Here is a 19,037-nt window from a genome sequence, read left to right as displayed (position 1 = left end):
GAGTTGGAGCCATGATGCCATGGTTACTGTAACGTGCAGACTTTCAAAACACAGGGAGATCCTCCATATTATAGTTCACAACTTCTCATTCAGGCATTCCTCCACAGGCTGGGGGAAGGTGGAAGGAGGCCATCCATCACTGCTGGAGTATTCAAACAAAATGCATAGATTGTCCTTCATATTTGCAGAAAACCAATGGGTCATTAACATATTAACAAACATTGTTCACATATTGTGCAAAGATAGTAGAACAATACTAGGACTGCAATACTAGGACAGATACAATAGCTAATCAACAGCCAGTCCACAAATGGCAGCCACTGAACAATAATTCAATTGACAATAAGAGTCAACATTACTTCTCACATGAACTCTAGCTCATGTTCCTGGGTCTACTGACATAACACATCTGGATAATTAAGAATGAATGCTGTGTTGTCACAATATGTGACAAAAGAAAGCTCAACGTGCTCCTCTATCCATTGTTAGAATGCAACTAATGTTTATGGCAAGCAAGTTTAAACCAAATATAGAAATAAAAAAATGTTTGCATCACTCAAATTGAAGAAATCCAGAAATTTCCCTTCAAGCCATAGAAAGATGTGTTGCACTATTTGGAAAGTTGCTGATCCACTGCATGTCATTAAGTCTCTGCATGTTGAAGCTAGAAATGAATAAATCTCCCAAATTTCAAATTTAGGAGATTCAATTGAATTTGGCCTGGAAATAGGATTCACAAATGTATTATATGTGAAATAAAGGTGCCTGAAGTCCATTAATAGTCATTACCTAAGTGTTATCGGTCCTAGTGCAGAATCGATTGGAGCGCTGGTCATGTGATGGGTGAAGACGGCATATTATTTTATTATTTTTACGTCTTCCCAGTGCTAAACTATTGATCAGCCAGAAGCCATTTTGCTGAATTCAAAGGAATCAAATCATAAAAATAGTGGATTCTGACTTATCCATTTTCTGTGAAAATTGATGCAAATTTCATTTGCTTTTAATCAATCTACTCATCTCTAGTTGCAACACAACTTCTAATAGATTGAAAACAATGATTTGGGTAATGATTTGATTCATAGTTGCGTAAGGCCTTCACATATTACCACTGAGCTGAACATTTAAACTAATTTTGTTTACAAAAATATATATATCTCATCTTTTGCATAGCTCTCCTAATCTCATTGTTCCTCAGACTGTAGATAATAGGATTCATCAATGGTGTAACTACTATATACAACAGGGATCTGTATTTGTTAGTATTGGATGAGCTTTCATCAGATGGAGTAATGTAGACTACAATTAGGCTGCCGTAATAGGCACATACTGTGGTCAGGTGGGAGCTACATGTGGAGAAGGCTTTTCTTCTACCATAAGAAATGTTAAGGATGGTAAAGAAAATGCAAAAGTAAGTAACAATGATGAAAACAAATGGAAAAAAAACCACAAAGATGCTACAAACAAAGTCTTGCAATATTACAATGGAAATGTCTGAAGTGGCCAATTCCATTAAGGGACCAAAGTCACAAAAGAAATGATCCATGTAATTCAAGCCACAGAAGTTAAACTGAACATAAACAAGGAACTCACTTGAAATGAGCACAATGACCAAAAACCAGGCTCCCATAACAAGTCGAAGGCAAAGATCTAGACTTATTAGTGAGGAATATCGTAACGGATGACAAATGGCCAAATACCGATCATAAGACATAATGGCAATGAGGAAACATGGAAGACCACAAAATATACAAAAGAAATAAAGCTGTGTCAGACAACCCCAAAGGGACAAAACTCCTTCCTCAACAAACATAATGTCTAACATCATGGGGATAAAGCAGGTGGCCAGTAAGACATCTGCTATGGATAAATGCTTCAGTAAGAAAAACATTGGAGTTTTGAGTTGGGGAATGATGGTCACTAGAAGGATAATGAGAAGATTCCCTCCCAGTATACATATGTAACTCAGGGTAAGCAGAAGGAATAGAAGAGGTTTGTATTCGGATAGACTTTGGAATCCAAGAAGACGTATCTGAGTGACTTGTGTCTGATTCACATCACACATCATTTATACATCAATAAACATCCAAGAATTATTTTCTCCTAAAAATTAAGAGTATTTGTTCAATTTCAGGTATAAATTCTGGGAATGTTGCCCACTAAAAACAAGTGTTATATATTATACTTAGTGATGGTTTTCATTATTAGAGGAGGCTCACTAGAATTGTGGGATATTTTCATCTGTGAAATGACATCTTCACATTGTTGGCTCTTCTGATGTAAAGGCGAAATGTTCCAGACGTTCGGTTCTTTTATAGTCTCAGGAAAACATAGCAAATGCCCACTGGATCCCGATAATCACCCTCAAGTGAATGTTCTAGACAAAAGAGACCAGAGGTTTAAGTGAATTGATAGTTATCTTGCCTTCAGAGAATTTTGGTATAAAAGCTTTCATGTTTTGTATGCTAAATATCCACAATGTGTAAGCTTACAAAAATAAAAAGTACTTTACTGTGTATAAAATGCAGTGAGATAGTTTTAGCAGGAGGGTCAAGAAATAAGCAGTTAAAAATAATTTTAAAATTAGAAGTGTTAAAAGTTTATTTTTGTCAAATAGCAAGATGCAAAGAAAAATATAAATCAACTTAATTTTTGATGCTACCAACCTTGGCCTTCCAAACAGGATCAAAGCATTAATTCTTCTAGGGACATTTACACAAAGTCCTTGAAGGAAGTTGGCTGAGAGGTTGTTCCAAACATCTTGGAGAAGTATCCACAGATTTTCTGTGGATTTCCTGTAGGTTTGCACAAATTCTTCTGTCTCTTCAAAAAATCCCACACAAACATGGTTTTGTTGAGATCAGAGATCGGTTGGGGAAGTATCATCACTTTCAGAGTGCCTTGTTTTCTTATGCTTATAATGATTTTCTATGATCATTCTTCATGACATCGGTTGTGTGTTCCTGGCCATTATAATGCTGCAGAAATTAATTTGCATCAATCAGATGACTTTTTTAGAGTATAGTATGGCCCGGAATTTATCCCCCATAGGGGTCTTAAAGGGAGGGCCGCATGACTAAGGAGGTTCCTAGGCCTTAACTTTGGGTGGTAAGGGGTTAATGCGAGGGATAGAGTTTTGGTGCAAATTTAGGGGGGAGGAGTATAGGGTCATGTGAAAGATGTGGGTTTTTGTGACTGACTAGTGTAAAGTATCCTGTGGGAGGGTACATAAGGTGAGGGGTGGAGGGGGTAGTTCAGTTGGGATAGTAGCTTACCTGTCATGGGGGCTCTTGTCCAGGAGATCTGTGCCTTGGCAGCAAGCACAGGACAGCAGTGGCTACAGGATCAGCTGCAGATGTGGAACGCTGATCGTGGGACTGCTGAGGTGGCTGCATCTGTGGAGCCTCTGGGCCGTGCCAGGAGGTCCCAACTGCCAAAGCGATTTAGCCCGGATGTGACTCCCCGGACCAGGCGCCAGCAGCAGATTTCGTCCAGGGACCCATCCGGATATTCAGTGCAATTCCAGCCTCCGGCCCCTGGGTGTCACTCTGGGGGGAGTTCCTCAGGCTCGGCAGGTGCAAGGAGCGGGGGGAATTGAAGCTGCTTGCTCTGCCCCCTTTTTGACATCATCCCGGTCAGGTGGCATTGCTGACCAGGAAGTGTGGCCGGCTCGGAGGAGCAGGGCCTCGACTGCAGAGGCGAGGATGGAGCTGGAAGAGGAGCGGCAGGCCCATCAACGCCAAAACCAGGCTGCTGTATGCACAATGGGAGCAGATGCTACGGAGCGGCAGGTGCAGTTGTGCCAGGCTCAGACAGCAGCGGTGGGAAGGATGGAGACCCGGTCAGATGGAGCTGGCATAGAGGAACATCTGGAGCATCCAGTCAGATCCCGGGCTTCAGAAGCAGCACAATCGCGGGGACGAAGATCCAGAAGATTGGTGCGGGGGGGAAGGAGGGGGCTAGGAGGTGACCCATCCAGGTTGTCAGCAGCAGTGGAGACAAGGGTGATTTTCATGAGAGAGGGCAGATCAGTGACAGGGATGCTGTCTGCAGGTATGCTGCTGAAGTCTCTCCTTCGTCCAGACGACATGCCACGGTGGATAGGAGGTCCAGGTCTAGTGGTGGGTTGACTATGTCAGGCTTACCTGGCGATGTTCCTGAACCAACCTCTAAAGACTAGGGCCAAATTTCATCTGACAGTGCAGACAGCAAAGCTTATGGTCACGGAGGACACGAGACGGCTGTTGTGAGGCTCCCTCATAATCGACCTGGTAAGTCACGTGGTTCGCATGCGCCCTGGGGAAAATGTGAATGATATGGATGCGAGTGAGCGGTATTTTAGGAGGGGTTTGGCTGCTGGTAGTGTGGCGAGTACTGAACGTGTGAGCAAGGTGGTGTCCGAATTTTTTAGTATGGTGTTGGTTTTTTATCACACGTGTCAGGGCCTTGCAAAATTTGGCAAGGTGGCGTTGGTGGTTCGGGGTCAGCAGGGTTGGTGGAGACCCCACTGGTTGTTAGTGGTGAGATTCCTGTAGCAGTTGTGGTTGCTGCAGTGGTGGTTAATTAGACGGTCTCGTCACCACCAGTTGCGGCGTCTATGGTGGATGTGGTTTGGTTGGATGACAGACCGAGGGGTGAGGTCTATGTGTGCTTTGCTGGCCCCTTAGGTGTGCATTTGAAGCAGGAAGTGAGAGAAAAAATATGGAAGGACAGGTACGTGGAATTTTTTCTCTGTTACCATTGGAAATGTTTAATCTGGACAGGACAGGATTAAACTAGATGAGAGTAAGAAGGATGAGGAGGAGCGCAGACATTATCACCTTATTCCTCACACTTTTCAGAACTGGTTACAAGTGGTAACCACTTTGCAGGCATCACTGCATGGCCTCCCATCCCCCACCTGCCTTACACACCAACTTACTCACTACTCCAGGCCATGCTATGAGTTCTGTCTTGTGCTGGGTGCCTCTTGTCTCCTACCTGTTCTCTGCATACTTCCTGGCTGTGTGCATAGGGGCGGTGCCGGAACTCATTGGCTCTTATTGAGTCAGTGTGCATCTTCCTAAGTTGTCCCCAGCCAATTGTCAAGAGGCCTCAGGTACTTAAGGCATCCCCACCCATAGGAGGATGCCTGAGCAACTTACTTCCTCAGTTAGTGTCTTGCTGCTGAGGTGCCAGGTCCTGTCTTGCTATTTCTCTTGTGTCAGCCACCCAGAGGGGCTTCGTACCCTGGCCAGTACCTGTGTCTCTTGTTTCTGCCACCCAGTGGAGCTTTGCACCCTGGTCTGAGTCCTTGTTTCTGTGCCTTATCCCATTCTTGACCCTGTCTAAATCTAGTCCTATACCTGTGTCCGTTTGTATGCCCTCTCTGTAGCTTTCCCTATTCCGCTGTGTTTTCTTGTGTTCACTCCTTCTCCTCTTTGCTCTGCCTCCTTTGACTTTGCCTTTGTTCCACCTCCTGCGGTTCTGGTCTTTGCTCTGCCTCCTTCGGCTCTGCTCTTTGCTCCGCCTCCTGCAGTTCTGGTCTTTGCTCCGCCTCCTACGGTTCTGGTCTTTTCTCCATCTCCTGTGGTTCTGGTCTTTGCTCTGTCACCTGCAGTTCTGGTCTTTGCTCCGCCTCCTGCGGTTCTGGTCTTTGCTCCGCCTCCTGCAGTTCTGGTCTTTGCTTCGTCTCCTGCAGTTCTGGTCTTTGCTCCGTCTCTTGCGGTTCTGCTTTTCATTCGCTCTTTGCGATTCTGCCTTGCTCTGCTCCTTGCTGTTCTGCCTTGCTGTGCACCTTACATTTCAGCTTGCTGCACTGCAACCAGCATCTCTGTTCTGCTATCCGCTCTGCGACCATGTGGTCTTACTCTACTTCCGCTCTGCAACCCATGGGTCAAGTCGCTCCCTGTTCCCCTGTACTTTCCAGTCTGTACAGGCCCCTACCTGTTTCCATATACCTGCCATATTCCTATCCCTACCAAGTCAGTACCTGTCCCACCAGCGTCCCAGCTGTGCCCACCTGTCATGCCAGTGTCTCAGCGGTGCCCGCCTGCCAGTGTCCAAGCCGTGCTTGCCTGCCAGTGTCTGAGCCGTGCCCACTTGCCAGTGTGTCAGCCTTGCCCGCCTGCAAGTGTCTCAGCCATGCCCGCCTGCCAGTGTCTCAGCCGTGCCTGTTATGGCTGGCAATCAGGCAACACAGCGTGCAGTAATCAGCGCACATACAGAGATCTGGCCAAAACCCAAAACAATAGGACGAGCTCTGAGACGTGGAATCTCTGTAGACTGCAGTACCTGAACTGTCCTCACACAACTGGAAGCAGCAGTGGATTGCGCCTATCACTACCTATGCAACTCGGCACTGCCTGAGGAGCTGACTAGCCTGAAGATAGAAATACAAGCCTGACTTACCTCAGAGAAATACCCCAAAGGAATAGGCAGCCCCCACATATAATGACTGTTAGCAAGATGAAAAGACAAACGTAGGAATGAAATAGATTCAGCAAAGTGAGGCCCGATATTCTAGACAGAGCGAGGATAGCAAAGAGAACTATGCAGTCTACAAAAAACCCTAAAACGAAAACCACGCAAAGGGGCAAAAAAGACCCACCGTGCCGAACTAACAGCACGGCGGTGCACCCCTTTGCTTCTCAGAGCTTCCAGCAAAAGATAATAACAAGCTGGACAGAAAAAACAGAAAACAAACTAGAAGCACTTATCTAGCAGAGCAGCAGGCCCAAGGAAAGATGCAGTAGCTCAGATCCAACACTGGAACATTGACAAGGAGCAAGGAAGACAGACTCAGGTGGAGCTAAATAGCAAGGCAGCCAACGAGCTCACCAAAACACCTGAGGGAGGACGCCCAGAGACTGCAATACCACTTGTGACCACAGAATTCACAACAGTACCCCCCCCTTGAGGAGGGGTCACCGAACCCTCACCAGAACCCCCAGGCCGACCAGGATGAGCCACATGAAAGGCACGAACAAGATCTGGGGCATGGACATCAGAGGCAAAAACCCAGGAATTATCTTCCTGAGCATAACCCTTCCATTTGACCAGATACTGGAGTTTCCGTCTAGAGACACGAGAATCCAAAATCTTCTCCACAATATACTCCAATTCCCCCTCCACCAAAACAGGGGCAGGAGGCTCCACAGATGGAACCATAGGTGCCACGTATCTCCTCAACAACGACCTATGGAATACATTATGTATGGAAAAGGAGTCTGGGAGGGTCAGACGAAAAGACACCGGATTGAGAATCTCAGAAATCCTATACGGACCAATAAAACGAGGTTTAAATTTAGGAGAGGAAACCTTCATAGGTATATGACGAGAAGATAACCAAACCAAATCCCCAACACGAAGTCGGGGTCCCACACGGCGTCTGCGATTAGCGAAAAGCTGAGCCTTCTCCTGGGACAAGGTCAAATTGTCCACTACCTGAGTCCAGATCTGCTGCAACCTGTCCACCACATAATCCACACCAGGACAGTCCGAAGACTCAACCTGTCCTGAAGAGAAACGAGGATGGAACCCAGAATTGCAGAAAAATGGAGAGACCAAGGTAGCCGAGCTGGCCCGATTATTAAGGGCGAACTCAGCCAACGGCAAAAATGACACCCAATCATCCTGGTGCAGGGGGGCTCCTTGTACTGTTATGGCTGGCAATCAGGCAACACAGCGTGCAGTAATCAGCGCACATACAGAGATCTGGCCAAAACCCAAAACAATAGGACGAGCTCTGAGACGTGGAATCTCTGTAGACTGCAGTACCTGAACTGTCCTCACACAACTGGAAGCAGCAGTGGATTGCGCCTATCACTACCTATGCAACTCGGCACTGCCTGAGGAGCTGACTAGCCTGAAGATAGAAATACAAGCCTGACTTACCTCAGAGAAATACCCCAAAGGAATAGGCAGCCCCCACATATAATGACTGTTAGCAAGATGAAAAGACAAACGTAGGAATGAAATAGATTCAGCAAAGTGAGGCCCGATATTCTAGACAGAGCGAGGATAGCAAAGAGAACTATGCAGTCTACAAAAAACCCTAAAACGAAAACCACGCAAAGGGGCAAAAAAGACCCACCGTGCCGAACTAACAGCACGGCGGTGCACCCCTTTGCTTCTCAGAGCTTCCAGCAAAAGATAATAACAAGCTGGACAGAAAAAACAGAAAACAAACTAGAAGCACTTATCTAGCAGAGCAGCAGGCCCAAGGAAAGATGCAGTAGCTCAGATCCAACACTGGAACATTGACAAGGAGCAAGGAAGACAGACTCAGGTGGAGCTAAATAGCAAGGCAGCCAACGAGCTCACCAAAACACCTGAGGGAGGACGCCCAGAGACTGCAATACCACTTGTGACCACAGAATTCACAACACGTGCCCACCTGCCAGTTTCTCTGCCATGTCTGCCAGTCAAGCCCATTGCCTGCTCCAGGCCTAGTGCTCCATCCACCAGCGGGATCAGCAACCACAGCCAGACACCACCATGAAGTCATACCTAGCAGATACCAGCCGCACAAGCCAGACCTCACCTTCAGAGCCTCAAGTGAACACCAAGGTAGCTGCTTAATCATGCCCCTTCCAGGATAGTAGTCTTTGTTTCACAGTGGGGCCACACCCTCCACGTTCATGCCAACCTGTCACAGTGCTAGCATAACAGTTTGCTCAGGCCATGGTCCCCGCTGAGTACCATGTCGTTTCGCTCTTGGAGCAAGATTAACTTTTTTCTGGCCAGCATGAACAACGGAAGACACAAAAGAGAATAGTGAAACCAAAAACACTCAGTTTGAAAAAATTTTGCAGTAATCCGCAAGTGCTAGTAAAAGATGTAAAAAACAGGGTATTTGGTTGATACGTTTTTTGCAAAAAATGTATACTAAGCTGCTCTACCAATCTTCACGGTATACCCTTATCAGAGCAGTCCTAACTAATGTATGCAATCCCTATCTGATGTATTTAAAAACCTGATCATCTGTATATAACCTGTGTGAACAGGGTTCAGAGAGGAAAAATCCATGTGTGCATACAGGGTAGAACAGCTTTTGTGCAGATAGCCCAAGAGGAGTGGTGGAACTCCCCAGTCTTGTAGACACAAGAGAACAATTATGGAAACAGGAACACATGGCTACTTGCACAGTGAACAAGTCTGTATGATCATGTTCACACACCACCAAGAAACCTGAAGACACAAAAGAGAATAGTGAAACCAAAAACACTCAGTTTGAAAAAATGTTGCAGTAATCCGCAAGTGCTAGTAAAAGATGTAAAAAACAGGGTATTTGGTTGATACGTTTTTTGCAAAAAATGTATACTAAACTGCTCTACCAATCTTCACGGTATACCCTTATCAGAGCAGTCCTAACTAATGTATGCAATCCCTATCTGATGTATTTAAAAACCTGATCATCTGTATATAACCTGTGTGAACAGGGTTCAGAGAGGAAAAATCCATGTGTGCATACAGGGTAGAACAGCTTTTGTGCAGATAGTATACATTTTTCAAACTGAGTGTTTTTGGTTTCACTATTCTCTTTTGTGTCTTCAGGTTTCTTGGTGGTGTGTGAACATGATCATACAGACTTGTTCACTGTGCAAGTAGCCATGTGTTCCTGTTTCCATAATTGTTCTCTTGTGTCTACAAGACTGGAGAGTTCCACCACTCCTCTTGGGCTATCTGCACAAAAGCTGTTCTACCCTGTATGCACACATGGATTTTTCCTCTCTGAACCCTGTTCACACAGGTTATATACAGATGATCAGGTTTTTAAATACATCAGATAGGGATTGCATACATTAGTTAGGACTGCTCTGATAATGGTATACCGTGAAGATTGGTAGAGCAGCTTAGTATACATTTTTTGCAAAAAACGTATCAACCAAATACCCTGTTTTTTACATCTTTTACTAGCACTTGCAGATTACTGCAACATTTTTTCAAACTGAGTGTTTTTGGTTTCACTATTCTCTTTTGTGTCTTCAGGTTTCTTGGTGGTGTGTGAACATGATCATACAGACTTGTTCACTGTGCAAGTAGCCATGTGTTCCTGTTTCCATAATTGTTCTCTTGTGTCTACAAGACTGGGGAGTTCCACCACTCCTCTTGGGCTATCTGCACAAAAGCTGTTCTACCCTGTATGCACACATGGATTTTTCCTCTCTGAACCCTGTTCACACAGGTTATATACAGATGATCAGGTTTTTAAATACATCAGATAGGGATTGCATACATTAGTTAGGACTGCTCTGATAAGGGTATACCGTGAAGATTGGTAGAGCAGCTTAGTATACATTTTTTGCAAAAAACGTATCAACCAAATACCCTGTTTTTTACATCTTTTACTAGCACTTGCGGATTACTGCAACATTTTTTCAAACTGAGTGTTTTTGGTTTCACTATTCTCTTTTGTGTCTTCAGGTTTCTTGGTGGTGTGTGAACATGATCATACAGACTTGTTCACTGTGCAAGTAGCCCATGTGTTCCTGTTTCCAGCATGAGCAACTGGATGATTTCTTTACCAAGTCTGAGATCCAGTCCTTCACTGCTCCACCCACAATCGTCATCTCTTAATGAGCTATTCGATCGATTTGAGGCTTGCGCTCCTAAATTTGAATCCGTCCCAACCGATCCGCCAAGCTACGATGGGATCCAAAGCAGTGACATATATTCTTAGAGCACTACTTACGTTATTTCAAATGGCATGCTCCCTATTTCATCACAGATAGGATGAACCCCTTTCTGCCAGCTGACGGAATAGTACGTCAGCTGGCAGATACCCTGCTTTGAGGTGGGCTCCGGCGGTGAGCCCACCTCAAAGCCGTGACATGTCAGCTGTTTTGTACAGCTGACATGTGAGCGCAATGAGTGAGAGCGGAATCGCGATCCACCTGCGCCCATTAACTAGTTAAATGCCGCCGTCAAGCGCTGACAGTGGCATTTAACTAGTGCTCCCGGCCGCGCGGCCGGAAGTGCTCACACTGCTGACCGCCGTCACATGATCGGGGGTCAGCAGTGCATTGCCATAACAACCAGAGGTCTCCTTGAGACCTCTATGGTTATTGATGGCCGATTGCTTTGAGCGCCACCCTGTGGTCGGCGTTCAAAGCAACCCTGCATTTCTGCTACATAGAGGTGATCTATGCTTCTGTAGCAATCGAGTAGTGCATGCTTCTAGCCTCCTATAGAGGCTATTGAAGCATGCCAAAATAAAAAAAAGTGTTTAAAAATATAAAAAAAATAAAAAATATATAATAGTTCAAATCACCCCCCTTTCGCCCCAATCAAAATAAAACAGATAAAAAAAAAAAAAAATACACATATTTGGTATCGCCGCGTTTAGAATCGCCTGCTCTATCAATAAAAACAAAGGATTAACCTGACCGCTAAATGGCGTAGCGAGAAAAAAAATCAAAACCCAAAAATTACTTTTTTTCGTCGCCGCGACATTGCATTAAAATGCAATAACGGGCGATCAAAAGAACGTATCTACACCAAAATGGTATCATTAAAAACGTCAGCTCGGCATGCAAAAACTAAGCCCTCACCTGACCCCAGATCATGAAAATTGGAGATGCTACGGGTATCGGAAAATCGCACAATTTTTTATTTTTTTATTTTTAGCAGATTTGGGATTTTTTTTCACCACTTAGACTAAAAAATTACCTAGACATGTTAGGTGTCTATGAACTCATAATTACCTGGAGAATCATAATGGCAGGTTACTTTTAGCATTTAGTGAACCTAGCAAAAAAAGGCAAACAAAAAACAAGTGTGAGATTGCACTTTTTTTGCAATTTCATCATACTTGGAATTTTTTTCCCGTTTTCTGTTACATAGCATGGTAAAACCAATGGTATGGTTCAAAAGTACATCTCGTCCCGCAAAAAAAAGCCCTCACATGGCCATATTGACAGAAAATTAAAAAAGTTATGGCTCTGGGAAAGAGGGGAGCGAAAAATGAAAATGAAAAAAATGGAAAAAGCTCTGGGGGTGAATGGGTTAAAGTAGGATTCCTAATGACCTACCTAGCAAGAGATGCTTTGAAGTGGCTCAACCCCCTCTGGGAAGCAGGGAATCCCATCACCTCAAATCTGACAGCCTTCCTGGTGGACTTCTGTAAGGTCTTCGATAAGCCTAGTACAGCACTCACTACTACTACTCACTGCTACTACTACTACTACTACAACTACTACAGTTTCACTTCACTACTACTACTAGGGTTGAGCGACCTTGACCTTTTTAGAGTTGAGCCGTGTTTCGCGAAACCCGACTATCTTAGAAGTCGAGTCGAGTGGAATCGGCCGATTATCGCGAAAAGTCGGGTATCGCCCGAAACACGAAACCCAATGCAAGTCAATGGGGGAGCATAGTCGGCAGTGAGTGGAGGCCAGGAAAACACCTACACTGCCCATTTTAATGGCAAAAACATCCATTCTTGTTAAAGAAGCTTGTCAATCGTAATTTACCTTATAATAATTGGAAGGCATTTGAAATTGGGGGTCATTTGGCTAAAGTTGTGGGGGGTAGGGCTGGTTCAAGTAATTAGTGGGCCCAGTAAATCTGGACCACGTCACGGCAGTGGAGCAGGGAGAGGTAAGTATTTAAACTTTGCAAGTGCTGTGATCCTGAGCAAGCAGGGGGGGCCCACTCGTTGGCATTGGCACTGGCACAGGGCCCCTCAAAGTACAGCGGTGTGTTTGCACGGCGGGGGCGCCTCCCACCGGCAGCAACACTTTTGCGTACTATGAGAGGCCCTGTGCCAGTGACGTCACCAACGAGTATTCCTCCCCCCACCTGATGAAGGAACCTGCACCTTCATCTGCACCTTCCTCTTTGTCCCCGTGTAAGGTGGTATGGTATGCGGGAAGAGGAACCTGACTTTCAGCAGGGTCACAATCTTGCTGTGTAGCGTGCACGGGGAATTTTGCGTTATGGGTCAATGTACCAGCAGACTCATCTATCACTGGCTGGGCAATGGGCAGGATGAGGAGGAAACACAGATATAGGCCCAAAGAATAAAGTGGGCTAAATGCAGTTCAAAATTGGTAACACAGGACTAACCAGGGGGCATTGCAGTGGAGGACAACTGGAATGAGAGGCTGACACAGAGAGTAGGCCCAAATCAGTAAGTAGTCGACATGCAGTTCAAAATTGGCAACCATAGTAAACAGGCGGCCCAGCTTTGTTCAGTTGAGGAGAACAGGAAGGAGTGGCAGACACCGATAGTAGGCCCCAACCCAACTAGTAGGCCAAATGCAGTCTAACATTAACAACTACTTAACAAGAGCCTGAAAATGGAATTTCAGGACAGGAAACGAGGAGAACAGCAAGGAGCGGCAGACACCGATAGTAGGCCCCAAACCAACTAGTACGCCAAATGCAGTTGTTCCATTTAACTACAATTTAATGAGAGCCTGAAGATAGAAGTTCAGGAAAGGCAACCTGGAGAACACCTTGGAGTGGAACACACCATCTCTCTACACCCCATACCCAATTTGTAGGCCTAATGCAGTGTAGTTTTAAACAAATACTAAACGAGAGTCGGAAGATCGAAGCAATGTGGACGAAACCTGGGGAACACCTTGGAGTGGAACACACCATCTCTCTACAACCCATACCCAATTTGTAGGCCTAATGCAGTGTAGTTTTCTACAACTACTAAATGAGAGCATGAAGATCGAAGCAATGGAGAGGAAACCTGGGGAACACCTTGGAGTGGAACACACCATCTCTCTACACCTCATACCCAATTTGTAGGCCTAATGCAGCGTAGTTTCCAACAACTACTAAACGAGAGCATGAAGATCGAAGCTCAGGAAAGGCAACCTGGAGAACACCTTGGAGTGGAACACACCATCTCTCTACACCCCATACCCAATTTGTAGGCCTAATGCAGCGTAGTTTCCAACAACTACTAAACGAGAGCATGAAGATCGAAGCAATGGAGAGGAAACCTGGGGAACACCTTGGAGTGGAACACACCATCTCTCTACACCCCATACCCAATTTGTAGGCCTAATGCAGCGTAGTTTCCAACAACTACTAAACGAGAGCATGAAGATCGAACCAATGGCGATGAAACCTGGGGAACACCTTGGAGTGGAACACACCATCTCTCTACACCCCATACCCAATTTGTAGGCCTAATGCAGCGTAGTTTCCAACAACTACTAAACGAGAGCATGAAGATTGAAGCTCAGGAAAGGCAACCTGGAGAACACCTTGGAGTGGAACACACCATCTCTCTACACCCCATACCCAATTTGTAGGCCTAATGCAGCGTAGTTTCCAACAACTACTAAACGAGAGCATGAAGATTGAAGCTCAGGAAAGGCAACCTGGAGAACACCTTGGAGTGGAACACACCACCTCTCTACACCCCATACCCAATTTGTAGGCCTAATGCAGCGTAGTTTCCAACAACTACTAAATGAGAGCATGAAGATTGAAGCTCAGGAAAGGCAACCTGGAGAACACCTTGGAGTGGAACACACCATCTCTTAACACCCCATACCCAATTTGTAGGCCTAATGCAGCGTAGTTTCCAACAACTACTAAACGAGAGCATGAAGATTGAAGCTCAGGAAAGGCAACCTGGAGAACACCTTGGAGTGGAACACACCATCTCTCTACACCCCATACCCAATTTGTAGGCCTAATGCAGCGTAGTTTCCAACAACTACTAAACGAGAGCATGAAGATCGAAGCTCAGGAAACGCAACCTGGAGAACACCTTGGAGTGGAACACACCATCTCTCTACACCCCATACCCAATTTGTAGGCCTAATGCAGCGTAGTTTCCAACAACTACTAAACGAGAGCATGAAGATCGAAGCAATGGAGAGGAAACCTGGGGAACACCTTGGAGTGGAACACACCATCTCTCTACACCCCATACCCAATTTGTAGGCCTAATGCAGCGTAGTTTCCAACAACTACTAAACGAGAGCATGAAGATCGAACCAATGGCGATGAAACCTGTGGAACACCTTGGAGTGGAACACACCATCTCTCTACACCCCATACCCAATTTGAAGGCCTAATGCAGCGTAGTTTCCAACAACTACTAAACGAGAGCATGAAGATTGAAGCTCAGGAAAGGCAACCTGGAGAACACCTTGGAGTGGAACACACCATCTCTCTACACCCCATACCCAATTTGTAGGCCTAATGCAGCGTAGTTTCCAACAACTACTAAACGAGAGCATGAAGATCGAAGCTCAGGAAACGCAACCTGGAGAACACCTTGGAGTGGAACACACCATCTCTCTACACCCCATACCCAATTTGTAGGCCTAATGCAGCGTAGTTTCCAACAACTACTAAACGAGAGCATGAAGATCGAAGCAATGGAGAGGAAACCTGGGGAACACCTTGGAGTGGAACACACCATCTCTCTACACCCCATACCCAATTTGTAGGCCTAATGCAGCGTAGTTTCCAACAACTACTAAACGAGAGCATGAAGATCGAACCAATGGCGATGAAACCTGTGGAACACCTTGGAGTGGAACACACCATCTCTCTACACCCCATACCCAATTTGAAGGCCTAATGCAGCGTAGTTTCCAACAACTACTAAACGAGAGCATGAAGATTGAAGCTCAGGAAAGGCAACCTGGAGAACACCTTGGAGAGGAATACACCATCTCTCTACACCCCATACCCAATTTGTAGGCCTAATGCAGCGTAGTTTCCAACAACTACTAAACGAGAGCATGAAGATTGAAGCTCAGGAAAGGCAACCTGGAAAACCTTGGAGTGGAACACACCATCTCTCTACACCCCATACCCAATTTGTAGGCCTAATGCAGCGTAGTTTCCAACAACTACTAAACGAGAGCATGAAGATTGAAGCTCAGGAAAGGCAACCTGGAGAACACCTTGGAGTGGAACACACCATCTCTCTACACCCCATACCCAATTTGTAGGCCTAATGCAGCGTAGTTTCCAACAACTACTAAACGAGAGCATGAAGATTGAAGCTCAGGAAAGGCAACCTGGAGAACACCTTGGAGTGGAACACACCATCTCTCTACACCCCATACCCAATTTGTAGGCCTAATGCAGCGTAGTTTCCAACAACTACTAAACGAGAGCATGAAGATTGAAGCTCAGGAAAGGCAACCTGGAGAACACCTTGGAGTGGAACACACCATCTCTCTACACCCCATACCCAATTTGTAGGCCTAATGCAGCGTAGTTTCCAACAACTACTAAACGAGAGCATGAAGATCGAAGCAATGGAGAGGAAACCTGGGGAACACTTTGGAGTAGAACACACCATCTCTCTACACCCCATACCCAATTTGTAGGCCTAATGCAGCGTAGTTTCCAACAACTACTAAACGAGAGCATGAAGATTGAAGCTCAGGAAAGGCAACCTGGAGAACACCTTGGAGTGGAACACACCATCTCTCTACACCCCATACCCAATTTGTAGGCCTAATGCAGCGTAGTTTCCAACAACTACTAAACGAGAGCATGAAGATTGAAGCTCAGGAAAGGCAACCTGGAGAACACCTTGGAGTGGAACACACCATCTCTCTACACCCCATACCCAATTTGTAGGCCTAATGCAGCGTCGTTTCCAACAACTACTAAACGAGAGCATGAAGAGTGAAGCTCAGGAAAGGCAACCTGGAGACCACCTTGGAGTGGAACACACCATCTCTCTACACCCCATACCCAATTTGTAGGCCTAATGCAGCGTAGTTTCCAACAACTACTAAACGAGAGCATGAAGATTGAAGCTCAGGAAAGGCAACCTGGAGAACACCTTGGAGTGGAACACACCATCTCTCTACACCCCATACCCAATTTGTAGGCCTAATGCAGCGTAGTTTCCAACAACTACTAAACGAGAGCATGAAGATCGAAGCAATGGAGAGGAAACCTGGGGAACACCTTGGAGTGGAACACACCATCTCTCTACACCCCATACCCAATTTGTAGGCCTAATGCAGCGTAGTTTCCAACAACTACTAAACGAGAGCATGAAGATCGAACCAATGGCGATGAAACCTGGGGAACACCTTGGAGTGGACCACACCATCTCTCTACACCCCATACCCAATTTGAAGGCCTAATGCAGCGTAGTTTCCAACAACTACTAAACGAGAGCATGAAGATTGAAGCTCAGGAAAGGCAACCTGGAGAACACCTTGGAGTGGAACACACCATCTCTCTACACCCCATACCCAATTTGTAGGCCTAATGCAGCGTAGTTTCCAACAACTACTAAACGAGAGCATGAAGATCGAACCAATGGCGATGAAACCTGGGGAACACCTTGGAGTGGAACACACCATCTCTCTACACCCCATACCCAATTTGAAGGCCTAATGCAGCGTAGTTTCCAACAACTACTAAACGAGAGCATGAAGATTGAAGCTCAGGAAAGGCAACCTGGAGAACACCTTGGAGTGGAACACACCATCTCTCTACACCCCATACCCAATTTGTAGGCCTAATGCAGCGTAGTTTCCAACAACTACTAAACGAGAGCATGAAGATTGAAGCTCAGGAAAGGCAACCTGGAAAACCTTGGAGTGGAACACACCATCTCTCTACACCCCATACCCAATTTGTAGGCCTAATGCAGCGTAGTTTCCAACAACTACTAAACGAGAGCATGAAGATTGAAGCTCAGGAAAGGCAACCTGGAAAACACCTTGGAGTGGAACACACCATCTCTCTACACCCCATACCCAATTTGTAGGCCTAATGCAGCGTAGTTTCCAACAACTACTAAACGAGAGCATGAAGATTGAAGCTCAGGAAAGGCCACCTGGAGAACACCTTGGAGTGGAACACACCATCTCTCTACACCCCATACCCAATTTGTAGGCCTAATGCAGCGTAGTTTCCAACAACTACTAAACGAGAGCATGAAGATCGAACCAATGGCGATGAAACCTGGGGAACACCTTGGAGTGGAACACACCATCTCTCTACACCCCATACCCAATTTGAAGGCCTAATGCAGCGTAGTTTCCAACAACTACTAAACGAGAGCATGAAGATTGAAGCTCAGGAAAGGCAACCTGGAGAACACCTTGGAGTGGAACACACCATCTCTCTACACCCCATACCCAATTTGTAGGCCTAATGCAGCGTAGTTTCCAACAACTACTAAACGAGAGCATGAAGATTGAAGCTCAGGAAAGGCAACCTGGAAAACCTTGGAGTGGAACACACCATCTCTCTACACCCCATACCCAATTTGTAGGCCTAATGCAGCGTAGTTTCCAACAACTACTAAACGAGAGCATGAAGATTGAAGCTCAGGAAAGGCAACCTGGAGAACACCTTGGAGTGGAACACACCATCTCTCTACACCCCATACCCAATTTGTAGGCCTAATGCAGCGTAGTTTCCAACAACTACTAAACGAGAGCATGAAGATTGAAGCTCAGGAAAGGCAACCTGGAGAACACCTTGGAGTGGAACACACCATCTCTCTACACCCCATACCCAATTTGTAGGCCTAATGCAGCGTCGTTTCCAACAACTACTAAACGAGAGCATGAAGAGTGAAGCTCAGGAAAGGCAACCTGGAGAACACCTTGGAGTGGAACACACCATCTCTCTACACCCCATACCCAATTTGTAGGCCTAATGCAGCGTAGTTTCCAACAACTACTAAACGAGAGCATGAAGATTGAAGCTCAGGAAAGGCAACCTGGAGAACACCTTGGAGTGGAACACACCATCTCTCTACACCCCATACCCAATTTGTAGGCCTAATGCAGCGTAGTTTCCAACAACTACTAAACGAGAGCATGAAGATCGAAGCAATGGAGAGGAAACCTGGGGAACACCTTGGAGTGGAACACACCATCTCTCTACACCCCATACCCAATTTGTAGGCCTAATGCAGCGTAGTTTCCAACAACTACTAAACGAGAGCATGAAGATCGAACCAATGGCGATGAAACCTGGGGAACACCTTGGAGTGGAACACACCATCTCTCTACACCCCATACCCAATTTGAAGGCCTAATGCAGCGTAGTTTCCAACAACTACTAAACGAGAGCATGAAGAT

At 45.7% G+C, this 19,037-nt stretch overlaps 1 protein-coding gene across 1 annotated transcript; it reads right to left on the bottom strand.

Moving 5' to 3' along the window:
- Positions 1-1,129: 1,129 nt before the first annotated feature.
- LOC138674792 (olfactory receptor 5P81-like) lies at positions 1,130-2,065 on the bottom strand. The gene has a single exon (XM_069762610.1). It carries the CDS (start codon positions 2,063-2,065, stop codon positions 1,130-1,132), a length of 936 nt encoding a protein of 311 aa, XP_069618711.1.
- Positions 2,066-19,037: the final 16,972 nt, after the last annotated feature.

The sequence above is a fragment of the Ranitomeya imitator genome, chromosome 4 (assembly GCF_032444005.1).
Source record: "Ranitomeya imitator isolate aRanImi1 chromosome 4, aRanImi1.pri, whole genome shotgun sequence".
Taxonomy (NCBI): Eukaryota; Metazoa; Chordata; class Amphibia; order Anura; family Dendrobatidae; genus Ranitomeya; species Ranitomeya imitator.
This window is presented reverse-complemented; position numbering and strand designations above follow the sequence as displayed.